General features: G+C 50.4%; 1 protein-coding gene across 5 annotated transcripts in view; it reads left to right on the plus strand.

The window, feature by feature from the left end:
- OTOF (otoferlin) overlaps positions 1 to 12,313 on the plus strand; it is a 110,929-nt gene that overhangs the window by 73,680 nt on the left and 24,936 nt on the right. For all 5 annotated transcript variants that reach the window (XM_086624725.1, XM_086624714.1, XM_086624722.1 and 2 more), the window contains 11 exons: positions 194 to 278; positions 1,235 to 1,394; positions 3,035 to 3,221; positions 3,561 to 3,747; positions 4,394 to 4,617; positions 6,090 to 6,198; positions 6,684 to 6,867; positions 8,945 to 9,065; positions 9,685 to 9,785; positions 10,223 to 10,313; positions 11,191 to 11,307. In XM_086624725.1, the coding sequence (XP_086480851.1) occupies positions 194 to 278; positions 1,235 to 1,394; positions 3,035 to 3,221; positions 3,561 to 3,747; positions 4,394 to 4,617; positions 6,090 to 6,198; positions 6,684 to 6,867; positions 8,945 to 9,065; positions 9,685 to 9,785; positions 10,223 to 10,313; positions 11,191 to 11,307 (1,566 nt within the window). The remainder of the gene's footprint in view (positions 1 to 193; positions 279 to 1,234; positions 1,395 to 3,034; positions 3,222 to 3,560; positions 3,748 to 4,393; positions 4,618 to 6,089; positions 6,199 to 6,683; positions 6,868 to 8,944; positions 9,066 to 9,684; positions 9,786 to 10,222; positions 10,314 to 11,190; positions 11,308 to 12,313) is intronic.

The raw sequence follows: 12,313 nt of genomic DNA on the forward strand, positions 1-12,313 counted from the left end.
TTTGCAGTTTTTTCTATTCAATCCAAGTATACAAGAGCTGCCAACCCCACTGTGCCTCTTAGTGTCCTTGTACAGACCAAGGGAAACGCATCAGCTCCTTTCCCAACTGACACTGAACACCTCTGCAAAGAGCTTTATGGCTTCCAGGCCATGGAAAAAAGTCTGACCTGTTTTCCCCCCTCTTGATTTCCAGGTGATCCACTCAAAAAACCTCTTGCGCAGTGGGACGTTAGTAGGCTCCTTCAAGATGGATGTTGGAACAGTTTATACCCAACCTGGTATGTAAATACTGTTTGCAACCAGTACCTGCACCATTGGATAAATGTCCTTGCAAGGTACCGGGCAGGTGCTCGTGTCCTTGGATGATGCTTATCTAGCTTAGTGTCCTAGATGCAAGTCATCTGGGCTCCCTCCATGGTCAAGAAGGAGCACTCAGCACCTCCGGAAAAGGTTAAATATCCCATCCCAAAATAGGATGTTACAGCTGAGATGCCTTCTGGGTGTGCTGGTGTCTATCCACTGACCTCCTGAGGAAGGAGACCCAAGGTGACTTGCTTAGGCAAGGTATCAGCCTTCCAAATAGCTGAAGGTCATGGAATGGACCTTGTCTTCTGTCGCTGGCTTTTAAACCAAGAAAGGAAGATGCCTGGTGTGCAACGGAAAAAGAGAGGTTGAGTAGAGCTGCTGTTGTGTCGCTCAGTGATGGTAAACAGAAGAGCAATGCCTCTTTGAGGGCCTGATGCTTGCAGCGTGCCAGAGCTGAACACATAGACATCCCTTCAGAAAAGATACCTCCAAAATCACTGGGGGTTTTTTCCTTGCTCCTATGTCATGCCTGTTGCAGCACTCTGCCTCTATCACTGACCCCAAGAGCTAAGATGTAAATGAAGCCCCAGAGTCTGCACTTCAGGGGTCATCAGTAAATGATGAGGGGGACCTTAAGGGAGCATCTAGTCTGATTCCCTGCTCCACAGAAGGATGAAGTCTTTCTAACTCCATCCAAAAGGCACCTGAGACCTTAAAGACTTCCAGTGATGGAGAGGCTCCATCCTTCTTCAGTCTGTTTATCCCCATTGCTTCTCTGCCTTCAACGTGAGACCCATCTTCCTAATGAATTTTTCAGGGGTTTCTATCTGAATTCCTCACACCTGAAGATGTCTCTTACATTTCCAGTCTCCGCAGTAATTGCTGTGCCTCATTCTGATGAGTGACTGTCTTGTCCCCTGGCTTCCAGAGCACCAGTTCTACCACAAATGGGCCATCCTTTCCGACCCTGAGGATCTCACTGCTGGGCTGAAAGGTTACCTAAAGTGTGACATCGCTGTGGTAGGGAAAGGGGACAACATCAAGACACCACACAAAGCCAATGAGACGGACGAGGATGATATTGAAGGGTAAGGATCTGCAGAGCCAGCTTCACACAGACTTGCTTGGGAATGACTTTTCATAGAATCATAGAATTATAGAATGGTTAGGGTTGGAAGGGACCTTAAAGATCATCTAGTTCCAACTCTCCTGCCATGGGCAGGGAAACCCTCCACTACACTAGGTTGCCCAAAGCCTCATCCAGCCTGGCCTTGAACACTTCCAGGGATGGGGCAGCCACAACTTCTCTGGGCAACCTGGTCCAGTGCCTCACCACTCTCAGAGTGAAGAATTTCTTTCTTATATCCAATCTAAATCTACCCTTTTTCAGTTTAAATCCGTTGCCCCTTGTCCTATCATTACATATCCTTCTAAAAAGTCCCTCTCCAGCTTTCCCGTAGGCCCCCTTTAAGTACTGGAAGGCTGCAATAAGATCACTCCGGAGCCTTCTCTTCTGCAGGCTGAACAGCCCCAACTCTCTCAGCCACTTTGATGTCTCTTTACCTTGGATTGTACAATGAGGACAGCATCTCTACCAGATCAGGCTGACAGCTCTTCTATAGTATCCATACCTACCTTGTGCAATGAAATCAGAGCAACCAATAAGTTGCTTTTCAGAGAGAGAACACGTGGCAGATTTCTGGTGCAAATCCAGGCCATATCAAGAACAAACCAGCCATTTTTATGAGGTCAGACCGTCTACTGGTTATTGAGCTCTCTACACCAACACCAGCCTGATGTCAACCAACCTGGTGTCCCCACTGTTTACCCAGTGCTCCTGTTGGCCCTTGGATGGGATAGGGTCTCATCACTCACTGCCAAGGCAGAGCAGGGAGGTCTGGATGAAGTTTCCCAGGGTTAGTGGGTGGGCAGGGCTCTGTGACTCCCAAGAGCATCTAAAAGGCTATGGAAGAAAAATCAGGAGAGTTTAAAACTTAGTTCCAGCCCCAAAGCATTTCAAGTCAATTCAATATCTCCAAGTGTAACCACAGGCTTTCAAGTCTACCTCTCAGCCTCTGACCACATGGTCAGAAACCCAGACTAGTAGCAAAATACCAGTGCAGCTCTCCTGACTTGCTGGGGACCTGAGGGCTCGAGGCATCACCTGAAGAACTTTGGGTCATCATTCCATGATGTATTGGTGATGATATCCCACTTTCTCATGGACAACTCCAGCAATTCCTCTAAAAATTATTTTGTTCATGGCATCCCCCATGGCTCTCGTTTCTTCCCCCAGAAGAGGAAAGCCAAATGTGCCAAGAAAAACAATTTGGTGGAGCTCCCCTTGTACCTTGATGAAGAAAAAAGGCTCTTCTAGTATCTCATTCATCTGGCCTGCTTTAGATTTCTAAGTTAGGCTGAGTTTAATTGTCCCCTAGACTCCACTGACAATAGCAATTATACCCCTTTAGTGCAATGCCCTTTGTCCCAGGGACACCTCGAGGGGCTCCTCTAAGATTTTTCTTACAAAACCACAACTCCCTACCCCAAAACAGGAGGATGGGCAGAAACAGAACAGCAATAAAACATACGCTGCAGAAACGGTCATCTTTCCACCTCCATGGAGCCTGTGCTCAGAATGTGGGGCAGCTTCTCCCTTTTTGGTAACCTCTCCTGACAAACCTGCTAGCCCAGCTCCTGTTCTCAACCCTACCTGTTGATGTTGCAGGAACCTCCTCCTCCCGGATGGGGTTCCTCCGGAGAGGCAGTGGGCTCGTTTCTACATCAAGATCTATCGAGCAGAGGGGCTACCCCGAATGAACACCAGCATCATGGCCAATGTGAAGAAGGCTCTCATTGGGGAGAACAAGGACTTGGTAGACCCCTATGTGCAGGTGGTCTTTGCAGGGCAGAAGGTGAGCAGGCTGCATGCGGCACCAGGGTGACCCTGGGAGGTAACGTGAGCAGGACCAGACATTGTACAGGTGGCCAGAGATGATCTCAGTTGTCCTGGCACGTAGATGCTGAGATGCATGGCGAAGCCACCTTGTTTGCTATGTTTCTTCTCTCTTGTGTAGACTATGATGGGTTTGCAGCACTCTCCAGTTGAGGAAAGGAGTTTGTTACTTGGGAGAGGAGAGTCATGAGACAGAATGCGTGTTTCAGTGGGCATTAGCGAGGGAGCAGTTCAGGTTGTGAGGAATGGCTTGGGAGCTCAAACCCTTATCAAACGTCTGTCTCCTCCCACTCGGCAGGGGAAGACATCCATACAAAAGAGCAGCTATGAGCCTCTCTGGAACGAGCAAATAGTCTTCACGGAAATGTTCCCTCCATTGTGCAAGCGGATAAAGATCCAGATCCGAGACTCAGACAAAGTCAATGATGTGGCCATTGGTACCCATTTCATTGACTTGAGGAAGATCTCTAACGAAGGAGACAAAGGTAAAGCTAAGCCAAGGGCCAGATTGATCTACCTTCTTCACGGTAGAGAGACATCCCTTTGGCAGAGAGTTAGCAAAGTAGCCTAGGCTCCTTCCCTGCTCCTGGAGATAGATGCTTCTTGGTGCCCAGCTGGAGAGACTTTTATTCGCTGCAGTGGTCTTCTGAGATCACTGAACACATGCTCTTTGAAAACCAAGCCCCGTCACAAGCCTCCAGTCTGATACTTGAAAGCAAAGACGCCCAAGAACAAAAAATTCATTGCCAAGAACAATGAATATCTGGCAGGTTCCTCCATTCACACACACATGAGCATACCAGCATGCGTAGGCAAGACCAATGTGAAAACAAAGATGACCCTAGCAAGGGGACTAACGGGGGGTTCTTTTTTCTTGACTCTCATGTTGGGAGACTCACCCAATGGAAGACTCACGTCTGTCTTTGGGCTGGTGAGCTGCACATCCCTATCACTTCCTTCACTGCAGAAATGTCTCCATGCATGGTTGCAATCGTGTCTTTCCATGCACACACACATCACCATACACAGACCAGGAAAGTGATGCCAATCCATGAGTGAGTTTGTACCCTGAGGCAAAGGCCATCCTCCTTGCACATCCCCTTCCCTATGTGCATGTCCAATCTACTGCAGGCTTCCTGCCCACCTTTGGCCCCGCGTGGGTGAACATGTATGGTTCCACTCGGAACTACACCCTGATGGATGAGCACCAAGAGCTGAACGAGGGTCTGGGTGAAGGCGTCTCCTTCCGGGCCAGGCTTTTGATGAGTCTTGCTGTGGAGATCCTGGACACCAGCAACCCGGAGATCAACAGCTCCACCGAGGTGCAAGTCGAGCAGGCCACATCAGTTGCTGATGTAAGTCGCCCCTAACCCTATAGCTGCCAGTGGTGAGTTTTGGGTCTCAGACCTCTTTGTTAATTATCTTTTGGCCTCACAAAGTGAGGATTTAATCATAGAATCATAAAATGGTTTGGGTTGGAAGGGACCTTCAAGACCATCTAGTTCCAACCCCCCTGCCATGGACAGGGACACCTTCCACTACACCAGGTTGCTCAAAGCCTCATCCAACTTGGCTTTGAACACTTCAAGGGATGGGGCAGCCACAACTTCTGTGGGCAGCCTGGGCCAGTGTCTCATCACCCTCAGTGGGAACAGTTTCTTCTTTTATCTAGTCTGAATCTCCCCTCTTTCAGTTTAAAGCCATTGCCCCTTGTCCTATCACTACACACTTGTTCAAAGCCCCTCTCCAGCTTTCTTGTAGCCCCTTTAGGTACTGGAAGGCTGCTGGAAGGTCTCTCCAGAGCCTTCTCGTCTCCAGGCTGAACAACTCCAACTCTCTCAGATTATCATTTCATTTAGTGAAATTACATTCATTTACTTAAATGTTCTGGATCCCCCAGCAAAATGAAAACAAACCTTGCAAGGATTTCAGATTTTCTGGTCGTTCAAATGCTCACCTCTCTTAGGAGTATGGGCAGAAGGAATATCTGAGTGAGGGAATATCCTAAGCTTTGAGATGTTTCTCCACTTGCGAGTTAAACAAGGACAAAGAGACCCATCTCCTAATGCCGACTGAAGATGGGTTTCAAACAGAAGCCAAGAGCTAATATATTTCCCAACCAATTCTGGCAAGGTGGAACTGGTCAGAGAAACTGAGTGGCTCTTTCCCAACAACAGAAGCCCCACGGCTTTAGTCCTGACTTGTAGAGCCTGCAAAGCTGCTGCCTGCATAAACGGACACATCCAGCCTTGTCCTACCTGGGGATGCCCACATATGTCAATTCATATGAGCCAAGGGTGTGAAATAGAGATGGAGAAGTCTGATGGCAGTGCACACTCTGTGTGAAAGCTCTCCTTCAGAAGTGGCTTTAATTCATCTCCAGGGGAAATGAAGCCACCTGGGAATAAAGCCATTCCAGTTCTGAATGAGCATCCAAGCAGATGGTTTGGTTTGGTTTGGTTTGGTTTGGTTTGGTTTGGTTTGGTGTTGTTTGATTCATTCAGTTTATGAATGAACTCAGGCTCATGATCCAGAATGTCCTGTAGACAGTCCCTCATGTGCAAGGGATGACTGATCTCAGCACATTTAAAAGTTAGGCTAAAATCTTAAATTAAACTCTCTCTGCAGTGAGCCTAGAGGTGGCTCGGGCTTGGGGAGAGAAGACCCTTGTGGTCCTCTTGAAAGCCCCAGCAGTCATCTCGCTTTCACAGAGCTTATAAGGGTGCTCAGAGGTGCAGAATGATGCACCCCTCTGCCTGAGAGGACCTGCCCTCTTAGGTGTTCCTCTGTCCAAGCTCAGCCCTGATCCCTGGGATTTTTCCTGCAGAACTGCACTGGGAAGATGGAGGAGTTCTTTCTCTTTGGAGCCTTCCTGGAAGCTACCATGATCGACAGGAAGATTGGTGACAAACCCATCAACTTCGAGGTCACCATAGGTTGGCTGTTTTTTTGAGGAGGGTGGGTTTGAAGCATGCTTGGCAGGGAATGCAGGGTATGATGAGACCAAGAGCAGGATTTATTCCCCATTTTCCATGCTAACACATGCTAGAGCGTGCAGGGCTCTCAGTTTAGAGAGAAGGTGATGGCTACTTTACCAGCACAAGCTACACGGAGCCCCTCATCTGGTGTGGGTGTGCTATGGCCAGTGGAACTGCTCCCTCTCTTGCCCTGGCTTTGTGCCTCTTGAGTCTGACCACCAAATGGACAGTGTGTGTTCGTACTGACTCCAGAGGGGACCTGAGCAGGGGACAGACACCCATAGCTCATTTGTGGTTCCTGGGCTTAGTTTCAGAGAGTTGGACTCCACTGTCCCTCATGGTCCCTGCACAGAAAACTTCTGTCCAGCCTGAATTAAAGCCAAGAGGTTGAGCCCCATGGGAGTTACAACCCTGTGACTTTATTTCACTTTTTTTTTCTTGAGGTAACTATGGGAACCAGATCGATGGCATGACCAAACCCATCCTACGGAGGAAGAAAGAGGGAGGAGATGGGGACGAGGAGGAGTCCGAGCTGCTTCAGAACTCAAGTGAGGATGAAGGTGATGAGGATGGAGAGCTGGTCTCTGTTTCCTCATCTCAACCCATGAAGCCCCTGGTCACAGACAGGTAAGCATGTCCACCTGGCCACTGAAGTGCACTGGGCAGAGATCATAGAATCATAGAATCATAGAATCATAGAATCATAGAATCATAGAATCATAGAATGGTTTGGGTTGGAAGGGACCTCCAAGACCATCTAGTTCAACCCCCTGCCATGGGCAGGGACACCCTCCACTACACCAGTTTGCTCAAAGCCCCATCCAACCTGGCCTTGAACACTTCCAGGGATGGGGCAGCCACAACTTCTCTGGGCAACCTGGTCCAGTGCCTCACCACCCTCAGAGGGAAGAATTTCTTCCTTAGATCTCATGGAAATGTCCTCTCTTTCAGTTTAAAGCCATTGCCCCACATCCTGTCACTACACGCCATCGTCCAAAGCCCCTCTCCAGCTTTCTTGTAGCCCCTTTAGGTACTGGAAGGCTGCTCGAAGGTCTCCCTGGAGCCTTCTCTTCTCCGGAGACACAAAAAAACTGCTGGAGAAAGTTCTTGAGAATGTATTAGGCAGGAGACTGGGGTAAAAGACTCAAAATCCTCTCAGTCTCCCTAGTTTTGGTCAATCTGTCTGTCACCATTACATACAATCACCAACAGCCACACTCTGGTGGGTAGCTGAACCAGGGCTCGGGGAACTGGGTCCTACCCTGGGTCTGCCGGAAGAAGCAGCTGGTTGTCAGTGGACAAATCGCTTCTATTCTCTCTGCTTCGCTTCCTCCAGCCATAAAATTACAACAATTTAGTATTTTTTTTGGTCTGCTTTACAAGGCCCAGGTTGGATGAGGCTTCAAGCAACCTGGTGTAGTGGAAGGTGTCCCAGCCCATGGCAGGGGGGTTGGAATGAGATCATCTTTAAGGTCCCTTCCAACTCAAACCATTCTGTGATTCTATGTGCAGGTGACAGTCACCCTAAAATATGGATGAGATCCAGGTTCTGGTGGGTGCTTCTGCCCCAAGCAGCTGGATCAGAAAGCCCCAACCTGAACAGGATCAGCACATATGTCCTGGGATGTCTGGGCTGGGCTTCAGCCACAGCCTGGATTGAATACAAAGGGCTGGTACAAAGGAAAGCTAATTGGATTTAAGCTGATGAGATGTGCTTAAAGTGGATTTTAACTGTGTTATAGCAGTAGGTAGATGTTAATAGAATTAACTTCCTGACTTAGTTCAAGTGGGAAATTAAACAAACCACACTGAATCGAGGACATTTGCACATCAGATAGACGTGTCTACCTGGGGCTCACCAGCTCCTTTGTCAAGGTGTATGCCGAACAGAGGGGAGAAGCACCAATGTTGTTTTTGAGCCTGTCCCCTGGGCTCTGCCTCTCATGCTCTGTCCACCATGTCTCCATCTCCTGGTACCAGGAGCCTCATGCTCACCCGTGGGGCTCTGCTGGCATCTGCTGGCTGGAAACAGCCCAATGGGTTCAGAAGGATGAACTGAAGCTGGTTTTTCACTAAGGGTGCAGAGGGATCTGCAGTGGCTTTACACTGGGTGGATTCCAGCTCATGTCTGGTGCTGAGGCAGCCAAGAAGCATGAACATGTTCTTCAGCCTTGTCCTCCCTTTAACTCTACCATGTCTATTACCCCTCCGTCCCACCAGAGTATGGAAACCTGTCAGCACTGCAAAGGGCAGAGAGCTCTGCTTGCTGGGAAGGGCAGGGGACTGTGGGATATGCTCACCAGCATTCAGAAAAGGATGTTCATGCCTCAGTTTCCCTTTCCCTGCTCACACTGCTGCCACGCTGGAGAGGTTTGCTCTCTGCTGGGCTAAGGGTGAGGTCACGGAGGTGGGACCTTCTCTAGTGTCTCTCAGGGCTACCAGGTCTGAGATGGTAAATTTGCAATCCCTGGGCACTGCACCCATCCACCCCAGTTCTGTCATTGAGAAGGGTTCTAGGAGAGCTGGAGCTTCTGTTCTTCAGGGTGCAATTCACCTTGGCCCCCTCTCTCCCATGCCTGACCTCCTTTATACCCCCCCTCCCCATCACAGCATTGCCTCCATGGAGAGGAGAGGTGTGGGACAGGGGCTGTTCCTGGCCAGGAGCATTACCACCACTGAGCATCTGTTTTACCTCCTCTTGCAGGAACTATTTCCACCTACCATACTTTGAGAAGAAGCCCTGCATCTATATCAAGAGCTGGTGGCAGGACCAGCGCCGCAGGCTGTATAACGCCAACATCATGGACAAAATTGCGGACAAGCTGGTCAGTGCGTGCTGGGGAGGGAGGGAGATGGCTTGGGGCATGGGGCTGGCATGGGGCACGTCAACTCTGCAGCTAAGATCTCTTGTGCCAGAAAGGGGAACATCTCCCAGTGCCAAATGCTCCACAATTTGAACGTCCAAATCCTAGGAGCTGATTGAAGTTTCCATGGGTCAGACCCAGGCATGCCCACCAAAGGGAGCAGGAGCAGGGAGGCTTTGTCTCCCTGGTCTGGAGGGGTGAACCACTTGGGTGGCAGAGTCTCCTTAATAGTCTCAGCTAATTCCCAAGGAGCCTTTGTGATGGCTGCATGTTGGCAGGATCACAGCAGGATTTGCAAAGGGAGAGCCTGGCAGGTCCAGCCGAGACAGTGTGGACCTTGGCCAGCTAGTCTCGTGAAGGGTGGTGGAGCCATTCCCATCACCCAAAGCCAGGTCTCCACAGCCAAATGTGTGCCAGACCTGAGCCCTCAGGCTGGCAGGTCTGGAGAAGCAGCAGATGTTTCCCACTGGCAGCCCCCACAGAGCTGCTCTATACGGGGTTGGACCTCAGGGGGAGACTTTTCCCGACCATGGAGATCTGCCCCACCACCCCCTCACTGCGTCCCCCATTGATGCTGCAGGAGGAGGGGCTCAATGACGTGCAGGAGATGATCAAGACTGAGAAGCCACACCCAGAGCGCCGGCTCCGAGGAGTCCTGGAAGAGCTGAGCAGTGGGTGCTTGTGAGTAAAAGATGGGCAAAGGTGGCACGTTGCAGACCCCTGCTCTCTGCGGGGCTACAGGCAAGGTTGTGAGCATAACGTCACCTTGCCTCATCCTCTCAGATGACAGGCAAGCATTTCATCCCATTGGCACAGCGCCATGTCAGCTGCCTTCTGGCTTGGAGCATGGGTGAGGTGACACATCTGTACCCCAGAGACTCCAAACTAGTGGTGAAAGTCTCAATCTTATAGCCTCCTCAGGCGGGTACCTGATCAGTACCTACACCCCATGCATGACACTCAGCGTTGGGTGCAAAGAGGCCTCTTGGCCACTATTGCATTGAAGACTTGGGGGCAACAAGGGCATTTCCTCCAGTGAGGTGCTCCAGCTGGCCACGGCTCCTTGGGGAGAGCCCGTGGACTCCCATGGGATTCATGCTGCTGACCTCTTCCACCAGGCGCTTCGTGACGTTGGCTGACAAGGACCAGCACCACTCTTCCCGCACGAGGCTGGACCGGGAGAGGCTCAAGTCCTGCATGCGGGAGCTGGTAAATGGGATTCAGACGGGCAGGGAGGAGGGTTCATGAGCGGGGACTGGATGTCGTCAATGCAGTGCGGAGCTTTGGTCCATAGTTGTGCTGATTTCCAGTCTCTCTGGATTGAGAGTTTGAGGTTTATTTCTGAATAGAGGAGCCTAAGACCACATGGGTCTTGCATGAGTTCCAGGTGGTGCTTGGGTCCATGCTGCTGCTTCCCCTCCACCACATTCTGCTTTGCCTTGTAAAGAAATCCAGGAGTGCAGAGGAGGAGCTACATTGCTGTCAAATGGCTGAGCAAACTGGGAAGGAGTAATTTATGGAAGCTCTGCAGAGCACAGCTGCTCCAGGGCTAGATATGGCCTAGATGTTTGGGGCTGGTAGCCCAGCTCCTTGCAAAGGAGTTAGATGTGCAGAAGGGATGTACAAAGAGCAGGTGGCTTATCCAGCTGACACAGCCAAGGACACTGGCTCCAGTAGCCAGCTGCTTCCTACAGAGTAGTGAATTTAACGTGCAAAAGCCTCTACATCCCCTTTTCTGAATGGTCAGGTGCTGAATTACAGCAGGGTCAGCAGAAGGGGAGAGACCATCCTTAACACCAGGCTTGAAGCCACCCCAAAATACCCTAAGCACAGGTGACACCTCTCTGCCCTGCGCATCTTCTCCTGGGACAGACATCTCTGCACGGTCAGGGGCCCTGCCTGCATCGTGCCAAGGTTAACGAACAGGTGTCAGAAGTACCATCAGCAGGATGCACATGGTGGGATTAAGGCATCTGCCTCCTCACCACCCCGTCCCGAATGCCAGGGACCTGCCTGGTGCTGCTCCCTTCTCTGTGCTCCCTTCTGCTCTTGCTCATGTGATGTCCTGGCTCCCCTTTAACTGCAGGAGAACATGAGGCAGCAAGCCACCACTCTGCGGTCTCAGGTGAAGAAGAACACCATGAAAGACAAGCTGAAGCTGGTGCAAAACTTCCTGCAGAAACTCCGGTTCTTGGTGGATGAGGTGAGTCCCTCTGCATGTAGAGACAGCGTTAGCTGGGTCAGCACATGGTGACAGCAGCCTGAGATGGATGGAGACCTCTCTGCAAGCTCTCTAAGCAGGAGAGGTCCCCAGTAGCACGGGTCTTGTGCAAGGAGCCACTCCGAGTCTACCCACCACCCCATGCCTCCCAGGTTGCCCATTCACAGCTGGGTTGGAACGAGTCAATGCTAAAACAGATTTAAGAGCCTGTCCCAGCCAGTAACAGAGCTGGATTCTCCTGCAGCTGAGCCGAAGGCAGTTTTGCCATCTTCATCCATTGTGTGGCCATGCCATTCCCTGGGGGATCAGTCACTGGAAGGTGGCACGTGTCCACGCAGCGTTGAAGTCAGCAGCAGGGAGCTGACTCGGATCCTGGCTCGGTAGGGAGTTGTTAAAGTAACTGGCTCTTCAAAGGGCTGTGGGATGAAGCCCTGTCCTCTTGCAGAATTCAAACCATCTAATTTTTATTGCTGCAGCATACTCTTTCTTCACTCCAGCTCATGGGTAATAGATAACAACCCAATGGATTAGAGTTGTGCACAGAACTTCCAAAGGAAATATTTTCCAAATAGCTGCAAAATATCCTTTTCTTCTTTCAGAAGATTACACCATTCTTCTGATGTTTTTACAGTTTAGGACTGGGTCAGCTTTGAGGCTTACTGGTCCATGGGAGCTGTAGTCGTTGCACCTCCCATTCTCATTTCCCATGGCAGGCTCCCAGCCTCGACCATGTGTCCCTTCTTACAGCGAGGCTTTCCTTGGCTTTGACTCACCACAGCAGAACATAAACCAGACTATGAGGTGTGATGGGACCTGTCCAGACTGGGAACCTCTTCCGTAGTAAGGAATGGAGGTATGGCCCCTGCCATATGGTCCCCGTGGCCACTGACTGAAGAGAAGAGGAACATCTTTAGTCTTCTAATCCAAAATTAATTTTTTTTTAAACTAGAACACATGTAAATCCCAGTTTCTTTCCTGCTAGGCTTCA

This window comes from Tauraco erythrolophus, chromosome 2 (assembly GCF_009769465.1).
Source record: "Tauraco erythrolophus isolate bTauEry1 chromosome 2, bTauEry1.pri, whole genome shotgun sequence".
In the NCBI taxonomy this organism is placed as follows: Eukaryota; Metazoa; Chordata; class Aves; order Musophagiformes; family Musophagidae; genus Tauraco; species Tauraco erythrolophus.